General features: G+C 42.2%; 1 protein-coding gene across 1 annotated transcript in view; it reads right to left on the bottom strand.

Annotated features, from left to right (window-relative positions):
* LOC107282926 (cytoplasmic polyadenylation element-binding protein 3) overlaps positions 1 to 8,448 on the bottom strand; it is a gene marked incomplete at its 5' end in the record, with an annotated part of 41,614 nt that extends 33,166 nt beyond the window's left edge. The window contains one exon of the mRNA XM_015810768.1: positions 8,358 to 8,448. Within this exon, the coding sequence (XP_015666254.1) occupies positions 8,358 to 8,448 (91 nt within the window). The remainder of the gene's footprint in view (positions 1 to 8,357) is intronic.
* Positions 8,449 to 10,765: the final 2,317 nt, after the last annotated feature.

The raw sequence follows: 10,765 nt of genomic DNA, 5'->3' as shown, positions 1-10,765 counted from the left end.
AGAGCCTTCTCTGTTGGAGCCCCCACCCTCTGGAACGAGCTGCCCCCAGAGATCCGGGTGATTCCGGATCTCCCCTCCTTCCGCCGCGCCCTCAAGACATGGCTGTTTCAGCTGGCAGGACTGGCCTAGGGATATTTTAAATTGGATTTTAATCAACTTTTAAAATAAGAAAAGGCCTATTTAAATATATCTTTTAATTGATTTTAAATTTTGTATATTTGTATCAATTGTTTTGTTTTAACTGGCTGTAAGCCGCCCTGAGTCCACCAGGAGAAGGGCGGGATATAAATACAATAAACTTCAACTTCAAACTTCAAACTTCCTTTTCTCTTTCCTCTTTTTCTCTCTTTCCTCTCCCCTTTCTTTCTCTTTCTTTCCTCTCTCTTCCCTCTTTCCTCTCTTTTTCTCTGTCTCTTTCTCTTTCCCTCTTTCCTCTCTCTTTCTCTTTCCTCTTTCTCTCTTTCCTCTTTCCTTTCTCTTTCCTCTCTCTTTCTCTTCTCTTTCCTCTCTCTCTTTTCTCAATCTTTTTTCTCTTTCCTCTCCCCCTCTTTCTTTCTCTTTCCTCTCTTTCCTCTCCCCCCTTTCCTCTCCCTTTCTCTCTTTCTCTTTCCTCTCTCTTCTTTCCTCTTTTTCTCTCTTTCCTCTCCCTTTCTTTCTTTCTTTCTCTTTCTTTCTCTTTCTTTCCTCTCTCCCTCTTTCCTCTCTTTTTCTCTTTCTCTGTCTCTTTCTCTTTCCCTCTTTCCTCTTTCTCTTTCCTCTTTCTCTCTTTCCTCTCTTTCTCTTCCTTTCCTCTTTCTCTCCCTCCCTCTCCCTCCAGGTTAGGAGAGAGAGAGAATGAAAGGCAGACAGCGCCGAACGGACAGGGAAGGGGAGGGGGAGCAGGATGGGAGGCAGCGCCTACCGGCCGCCGTCCCCATCGCCTCCCCAGCCGAACGGGCGGGCATGGGGAGCAGGACGGCAGGCAGCGCCTCCCGGCCGCCGTCCCCATCGCCTCCCCAGCCGAACGGGCGGGCATGGGGAGGACGGCAGGCAGCGACTCCCGGCCGCCGTCCCCATCACCTCCCCAGCTGAACGGGCGGGCATGGGGAGGATGGCAGGCAGCGCCTCCCGGCCGCCGTCCCCATCGCCTCCCCAGCCGAACGGGCGGGCATGGGGAGCAGGACGGCAGGCAGCGCCTCCCGGCCGCCGTCCCCATCGCCTCCCCAGCCGAACGGGCGGGCATGGGGAGCAGTACGGGAGGCAGCAGCTCCCGCCCACCGCCCCCATCGCCTCCCCAGCCAAACGGGTGGGGAGGGGGAGCAGGACGGGAGGCAGCAGCTCCCGGCCGCCGTCCCCATCGCCTCCTCAGACGAACGGGCGGGCATGGGGAGGACGGGAGCCGCTGCCCTCGCCGCATCCTCAGCCGAACAGCCGGGGAGGGGGAGCAAGACGGGAGGTAGCGGCTCTGCCGGCAGCCACTGCAGCATCGTCGGGGTCCCTGCCCCCGGCCCGGCCGCCGCCCCTGCTGCATCCTCAGCCACTTCGCCGCCGCAAGAGGAGGGCTCCAAGGCCGGGTGCACCATGGGCGGCCGCACCAGCAACGAGGAGTGCTGCCGCGGGGACAAGGGGGGGTCCTGATCGCTGCCAGCCCCGCTGCCCTCGCAGCCCAAGGTCTCCTTCTCCTGCAGCACCGAGGGTGGCGGCGGCTCCCCGAAAGTGGCCGAGGAAGGCGCCACCGGTGGGGCCGAGGTGGGGCTGGGCGGCGGAGAGCCCTGCGGCAGCCAGGCAAGCTTCATGCCTGACTGCTGTCCGGCCCGGCCTGGGGAGACATGTAGCTTGCTCGGCTTCCCGGGGAGCGATGCCCCTGCCGGCCGCCAGCCCAGCCATGATTGCCGCCCGGCCCGGCCTGGGGAGACGTGGCCTGCTCGGCTTCCCGGGAAGCGATGCCCCTGCCGGCCGCCGGCCCAGCAATTGCAAGGGCTTGCATGGTCCCCAAGGGCCGCTAACGTGCTCCCCGCCGCCAGCGACCAAGCAAGCCCTTGCAACTGCTCCAGACGAAGAAGCAAGCGGCTGGGAGACCGCGGCGGTGCCTACCTCCTGCGCCCGTCAGCTGGCGTCAGCTGGCGCGGTGCGGTGGGAGGCGGCATTCGCTCCATAAGACGCACAGACATTTCCCCCCATCTTTTGGGGGGGGGAAAGTGCGTCTTATGGTGCGAAAAATACGGTAATCTATATGAAGCCCTAGAAACTGCCAAAAATTTTAAGCATCCTAAGGATACCTTCATCACAGAAATCTCTTTTAAACCAGGGTAGGAAGCCTCTAATTGATAATATGGCTTCACAAGGTATGCATACTGAATTCATGAAAGCTCCTTTTCCCCCAAACCCAATCTCTTCCTCTAAATGTACCAGTATGTAATGCTGAAGAAGATTCTTTACTTTTTGCTATATGGCAAAAGGTATTACCTGAAATGTATGTTGTGAATTATACCCAAGTACAGCAAACAAATCCTTTCTAAACTTCAGATAAGACCCCAGAAGAATCCCATTTGGCAAACAAAAGTCTGCCCAAATAATGGTCAAATAACCAAATTGCAGTACATGGTTATTTAAACCATTTAAAGAAGTTTTTATATATGAGTTGGTAATATAGAAGTGAAGCTTCTAATTATAGTACTAAACACTTTAAAAAATACTTTTTTCTTCCTTTGCTAAAGTCAGGTACAAAAATAGAACCAAATCTGTGACATCTGATGTGCGTGTGTGCATGTTGTGTTCATTCAATCACTCTACCAGGCACTGCCTGCCTAACATTTTGTCACCTGCTTTTTGGCTTTCTATTTTTAAGTTACACTTAACAACTATCTTCTCAGAAAATCAAAAATGCCAAAAACACACCCATATACGCATACTGTATATGTTATTGCAATATAAAGAGACTTAACCTGAAAGTGTCACGATTTTAAGCTCTTCACTCAAATTAAAACTAAAATACATTATAGAAACTATTTCATTCAATAGTACTAGTAATGATAAACATAGTTTCAAAAGAATCTCACAGATGCAGAAAACTGAATGCATTCTATTTTATTTCAGCTATACCCAAAAATCATAATCCAAAACTAATAATTTTTAAGCAAAATAAGAGCTAAAAACTAAATGATAACTGACCAAAAACATTAAAACACAACTGGCTTTCTGGTTGAAATTCTTAGGTTCAAAATAATTAAGTAAATAACTAAGCATCCTTATTCCGTTTTCAGATTATGATACAGTAGTGCTCCCACCCATCCTATTCTAATCTTTCCAGTTTAGACGTTCTCTATTTTACCCTCTAGATCAGGGGTCCTCAACCCCCAGTCCGTGGACCAATACCAAACCACGGCATGCCAGCAACCAGTCTGCACAAACAAGCAAATCCCCATCCGTGAGATGCAGGCAGCACACAAAACCACGCACCCTCTGGTCCGTGGAAAAAACCTCTCTCCACAGAATTGGTCCCTGGTGCCTAAAAGGTTGGGAACCTCTGCTCTAGATAGAGTAAGTATGAGGCAAAACACTCCTAGAGGGGGCTACTCTATTCTCCTAATTTTTTAAGTATAGAACACAGGTGTTTCTGCATTCTCTTTGCATGTCTATGGTAGATCTGCAGGTGGTTCTGGAGGCTATTCAAAATAATCACAGAACGCCAAGCAAATGCTGAATTACAAATATGAAATGTCAATTTTTATGTATATTTTAATATTCTCAGAGCCAAAAATTAGATGGTAAGATAGGCAAAGAAGTAAAGGAAAAAGACAATGACAGAAATACTGTATGGGGCCGCAATACAGAACCGGCACACTTTCTTTACTCCCCCCCCAAGGGAGGGGTGTGTATGTATGTGTGCAAAGGTGGCCAGGACCCCCTTGACCCTCACAGCTCCCCAGTTGAGTGCTGGGGACAAGACGTGGGGTGCCCCAACTCTGGAGTTGCCCCCATTCCAACCCAACCTCATCTCAACACCTGTTCCTGCACTCGGTGCTTTGGTGTTAGAGAAGGTCCTCTTTGGGTTCCGGGAAGAAGCTGTCCACAACCAATTCCTCACGCCACCTTAAGTGATATAAGACTTTGGCTGGATCTGGGGCATTCTCCACCAGGTTTCCAGATTTTTTTTTCCCCCAAAGGAAGTTCTAAGCGCTCTTCCCTAGGCCAGAAATGGGAGGAGGCCAGCAGTAGTGATGAAAATAAAACGTTCTCTGTCCAGAAAAAAAAAAGAAATATTGTATGGGATAATCCACTTAATCTAGTCAATGGCAGGAATATATTTCATTTTTGCTCTCAAGCAAAAAGTAGTAGCAGTTAGATATGGATTTTTTGTCCTCCATAAATATATACTCTTACACAATTCTCAATAACACTGAGAAAACAAATTAGTCGCAAAAGCTTTTAACAGTTGAAATATTTCATTAAATATTGACTTTAACAATGTTTTTGTGAATTCAAATATTACAGGTAATCCTTGCTTAACAGTGGCAATGGGGAGTGCTGGGATTTCCATCACTAAGTAATGCAGTTTCAAAGTGAGATGTCACATAATCATACTGCTTAGGGATGGAAATTCCAGCATTTCCTATTGCCAGCATTAAGCAAAAATCACAGGTGATTAAATAAGTCCAAGCAGGCCAGTAAGTGGCTACTGCAGGGCAGGGGAAGATGCATGGTTTGCCTGTAACTTATTGGAGTGACTTGCCATCTGCCCGGCTGATTTCCTCTTTGGCTTTGCTTGGGTGAAGCTGGCAGAGAATGGTGCAAATGCAAATGGTGATCACATGACTCTGGGATGCTGCAACTGTCATAAGTGCAGGCCAGTTGTCAAGCCCAGAGTGCAACCACATGACCACATGAGTGCTGGGACTGTGGGAATTTTGAGGACTAATTGTAAATACTACTTGTTCAGCACCATTGTAACAATTGCTGAATGAGTGGTTATTAAACAGCTACCTATAGACAACATATTTAATACTGGTTTGGCAGTTTCGATGCAAGAGAATCAGAGCAAACAATAAATCACTTTGCTAAATTTCACTGCCAGCCTTTATCTTTTGTTGACAACATCCCTCATTCTATACCACCAGTTTAAAGTTGTATACAGTGATTATAGAGGGCTTTGTCTTGCCCACACTTTCATGAAACTGTATGTGGTAATTTTAAATAGGTCTATAAATGATGGTTACCCAGCTGAATATAGCTGCTAGGCTAATTCCAAATTCTCCTTGTTAGCTTATGTTAGGCTCTCTCAGAATTTAATTCAATACTGTGTTTCCACGAAAATAAGACCTGGTCTTATATATTTTTTGCCTCCAAAAGAGGCAGTGGGTCTTATTTTCAGAGGATGTCTTTTTTCCCAACACCTACTTCGCTTTGAGGTGGTAGTACCAAGAGCCCCATCCAGCAGGAGGCCATGTGACTGCTGGCCCACTTCTGTGGCCCCTTGAGACCGCTTGCGGCAGGAGGCCGCGTGGCCTGCTGTGCCACTGCCACAAGGCAAGGCAGGTAGAGGGGGTGCAGCTGCAAGTGCCCCATAGGCGCCCAAACACTTTTCCCACAAACAGAGATCTGATGGAGACTGGAAGCTCTGTCTACTTGCGAATGGGGTGCTTTGAAACGGAGCAATTAGCTCCGTCTCCAAGCACCCCATTCACAACCAGTCGGAGCTTCCAGTCTGGGGGGAAACTGGGCATCTATCGGGTTCTTGGAAACCAAGTGAATCACTCAGTTTCCAAGCGCCCCATAGGCACCCAAACACTTCCCCTGCCTCTGCCTTTCTACGCAGACTTATCTGCTCTGCGCCAAGGAACGGCTGGGCTTGTTCTGTCTCCCGTCCGACCCACACACCCCAACCAGTCAGCCGAGGCCTGAAAAACTGCTCGGCACAGACAAAGACAAATGAATTTCTTGGCAGCAACTTCGTAGCTGCCTGCCAAGCCTTTACTGATAAGACACAGCAAACAGAGATAATCCAAGATAACTTGCCAGAGTGCTTGCAACAGAATATCCAGCAAAAATTGTCCGTCACGAAAATTCACACGCCACNCTGGCCAATCCCAGAAACACCGGGCTCCTGGCCAATCCCAGAAACACCGGGCTCCTGGCCAAACTCCTCTCCGTCGGAAGGCACCAAAGGCCTCACCAGAGGGGAAGGGCCTGGAGAGGGAGGCCTGGCCATCTCCTCTCCTTCATGTTCAGAGCCTTCCTCCTCTGATGAGAGGGACCCACCGGACGGAGCCACAACAGGGCTGCGGCTGCTGTCAAACACCATCGGCCCCCGTGTGCTCACTGCTGCTTGTGCTGACCATGCCCATCCCCTGTGGCTTATTTTTGGAGTAGGGCTTATATTAGGCCCACCCCAAAAACTCAGGGTGGGTGGGTCTTATTTTCGGGGAAACACGGTATGTATCCAGGTTTGCAAAAGTCAGTCGACCTGAAAGTGACCACTTTCCTTTTACCTGGTCTCTGAAAATCTTTGATTTTAACTTTTTAACTTCTTGCCGGATTGCAACAGTGGCTGATAACCTTTGCCCAATCGACATCACAGCAAGCAGCAATAATCATTAACTTTATTAGAGAGAAACCAGCCAAGTCTCTTTATTCAGTAATAGTGGATAGTAAGTTTCAAATTTCAGATTGTCCAAAACACAAGTAACAAGATAATTTGGTATGTAATTTACAAACCATAATATCCCTTGAAACAGTAACATTTATTAATAATCTAAAATATCAGATCCTCCCATCCTAAATCCTGGAATTTCCCCTCTTTCTCCTCCTAAGAAGGCTAGTCTAGCCTTTTTTCCCCCCTTAATTGGAGACATATTCTGCCAAGCTTTTAATAATTTCACTCTCCACTTTTATTATTCTGTTAATACTACACTGTTCAACTATTTTAGTATACATATTTAACCTTTTTATTGTTTTCATTTTTACAATTCTTCTCTGTTAAACAGATGTTTGAGACAATAGAAGAATATTCTAAATATATACATACATTCTAAATACACACACACACACACACATATATATATATATAAATGAAGATAAGTGTGAATTTATCAAACATATTTGACATGAAAAATCTTTCCTTGGCTTTCAAGCAATCAGTTCAAGATGCATAGAATTAAAAAAGGGTTAGAAGTGAATTGCATAATTTTAGACACATGACTCAGCTGACTGCACTTGGAAAAGAGATTTTGAACAATCTTGCAAACTAAATGTTTTTCCTTTGACCGTGTATTTTTCACTTAGCCTAGCTAGAATCTTAATACAAACAACAAATAAGGAGCACTAGCATCATCAGTTGTGAACAAAATAACTATACAACTAACAAAATAATGACATAAACCAGTGCTAGATGTAATAATGCCTCTAAAAACTCAACCAATGAAGAGAACAAGAGAAATAGGGATGGGTTGGGAAAGATCTAGAAGCACACAAATAAGAGTATCTTGCACTGTGGACCGAAAGCAGAGTTAGGAAGACCTACTAAAAAAATCTACTACAATAATTCAGGTGGGATACCACTAATGCAAGGACTAATGGCATTGTCATTTCTAGAGGAATGAATATTATTTCATTTGTTCTAATTGTTTGATTTAACTTTGTACATCACTCAGAAAGAAGTTAAATGTGTTAAGTTTCAGTTACTAAATGTTTCTGGACCATTTATGGTTCTCCTTGGTTGGATTATTTAAGAAATAAACTGAATTAGGAATTGGAGCTGATTTAGTCATTTTTTCTAGTTTTAAGATTGTTCTTATTCATATGCCAAGTTGCACACTTACTGGGTTCTTAAAAATAGGGGGAAAAAGCTGTAGAAAAAGGGCCAGTGTTTTCATGAGAAAGTATGCCTTGATTTTCACAGTTAATTGTAATAGTTGTTTACTTTGAAAGTTATATATGTCAAAAATCTCTGGCATCCTGTCTGTCTAACAAGATTGAAAATGCATATGCCCCCAGTTTGTTACACATGCTCCTTTCAAATAGAATAAGAAAGGTGCTTCAAAATTATGTTTATTTCTTTGACTGTAAATTTAAAATATTTTTGGAGAAAAAGGGCCAACAATAAACTAGGATTTGATATCTAACTGCCTCATTAATCATACTGTATACTTACTTTTCACCTCAGTTAACTGAGATTCTAAAATCAAGAGGTAGCTTTAAACATTTAACAATTTATTTACTAGAAAAAAAAAGCAATAACACATCAAAATGTTATAGCAGAAAAAAAGCTGATTTTCTTTTAAAGTAAGTATGAACATATGAATATTCCTAACCTGTAAAATGATTCCTCCACATTATATCAGCGAAACTCATTGGTGGGCCACTGGGAGGGTAGTGTTTACCTTTAAGAGGTTCATGATCAGTCCTTATCATATCCATTAATGAGTTTTCCAAAGAGTGCAAGTTAAAAGTATCATAGGGCCGATTCCGGTCCTAGGAAAAAAACAAAACAAAACAAAAAAAGGACCATTACAAAATTGTCACTAAATAATGCAGTCATTTAATACTTATTCCATTCATCACAAATTATGATAAGATTAGCAAAAATATTCAAAGCTCAAGTTAATAATTCTATTAACAAATGTTGAGAACAGGAGGACAAGTAAACAGGAGGATTATACTTATCTTTCTCCAGAAATATAATTTTATTTTAACATGTTAGCACAAATGTACTTTTCCACTATCGAACTGCATTCTAAAGCAAAGGCTTCCATATATCCTATTTTCTCACACACTGAGCATGATCTATTAAAGTGTACAGTGGACAAAGGTTAAACAACTGACATATAAATTATATGACATTAAGTGTCATGTATATCCATGATCTAGAATGGGACGAAGGAGACTCCTATATTCCCAATTAAATGAGTTTGTGTCAAGATATATGCATTTGATTTTCAAGTATATTGCAATTGTATTTCTCCCTCTTCAAAACCATCAAATACAATTCTAAAGCAAACATAAAAACACTTTAGAAAAAGAGAAACAGTGGGATGCAAGGTAATTTGTGAATGGAATATTGCTGACAATTTTCTGCATCCAAATCACAGTTTACAGTAAAACCCCTTACTTTTTAAAAATATAATTTAACATTTCTATGAAGGTCATAAGAATTAAATACAGTACACAAAAAGTAGTTAGAGTTGACAGATACTTTACCAAGATGAATTTTATATTTCAAAGTATGTTGATAAACAGAAAGCCAAGATACAAAGTAGGCAAGGAAATAAGCTTAATTTAAAATATAACCTACACATAATACCATTTGCATCTAATGAAAGGCTCTGCCCCTTCTGCTTGCAAAATAAGGCAATTATTTTAATCATACTGCTGTTTCTATGAAGATTACAAGAAGTTAAATACTGTACAGAAACAGATACTTAACCAAGATGAATTTTACATTTCAAAGTATGTTGATAAACAGAAGCCAAGATTCAAGGTAACCAAGAAATGAAAACATATTAATTTGAAATACATCCTGAAAATAATACTGCTTGCACCCAAGGAAAGCTTTACATTTTTAGCTTGCAAAATAAAACAATTATTTTGATACAAAACCCTTGGGTAGAGTAAAATTGTGCAAACAACTTGGGAGCAGATAAATGCACTGAAGCACAGCACAATAATAAGCAGTATGCAGATCTTGAAAATATTTTTATTTTTTAGTGCAAGAATAAAGTGCGCACAGAATTAAAACTGAAGGGATAATTATATATTTTTTAAAATAAATAAAATAAAAAGTTCATAACTTTTGGGCTCTGAAATACTTTCTTTTTGTTAAATTTTGGTATTCTCATCTTCTACAAGAAAAAGCAGCACCAGGCTCCATTTACCAAAATCAGCTTGAAAAAAATAAGTATAATTTGAGGAATCATCTGATTTACATAACAACCTACACACACACACACACACAGAGAGAGAGAGAGAGAGAGAGAGAGAGTATAATTATCATTTAAGGGGAATTTATTTCCACAAACATCCAAACTTTTAGCTAATAACCTGAACTTGTTTACTGTTGGAAAGGAATATATATACATGGAGTTACATCTTTTATCATATTTCCAATACTTGTTCTGTATGTTTAACCATTCCCCACAAATCTGAACTATCTCACCATGGGAATGCCATTTTTCCTGCATTTAAATTCTCAATTAAAGGAATGCTGGTGCCACAAACCCAGGTTTAACAGCTGGTGCCACATAATCCAAGTTTAACAGCAATATCAAAGGTTGTATAGGCTCAGTGATTGCTGATACAAGCCGAATGGTTTTTATAGTGATCATTAAATTGCCTAGAAAATGACTGCCAGGATTAAAATGGGTCTTAAGATTAGATGGGGCTTGTTCCTATAATCAAACATTATACACAGATTATGAAGCTACCTAGAAACTAAGAATGTACAATGGTTTGGATGTGATCTGAAATAGGTATTCCTGAATACAGTGAAGTATAAACAAAACACTTATTTGCAGAATCCAATCTGGATCGGTCACGATGACCAGAGGTTTAGTCTTTCAAGCTTTTGGACTCATGCTGGAACCCATCCTCAAGTAACTTCTCTCTAGTAGAATGTGTTATAATAAATATAGTTATATTAATAAATCACTTATTTGTGATTCATTAAAATAACCATATTTATTCTCAGGTTTCCATGCATTTGGAAACATTATTTAGAATTGGATACAAAACATTGGCCAGCCATATTAAAAACTGATTAGAAAAATTAAGATTAGATTTGCTGGTAAAGCTT

Source organism: Protobothrops mucrosquamatus, unplaced genomic scaffold (assembly GCF_001527695.2).
Source record: "Protobothrops mucrosquamatus isolate PMUCROS unplaced genomic scaffold, P.Mucros_1.0 scaffold_41, whole genome shotgun sequence".
In the NCBI taxonomy this organism is placed as follows: domain Eukaryota; kingdom Metazoa; phylum Chordata; class Lepidosauria; order Squamata; family Viperidae; genus Protobothrops; species Protobothrops mucrosquamatus.
This window is presented reverse-complemented; position numbering and strand designations above follow the sequence as displayed.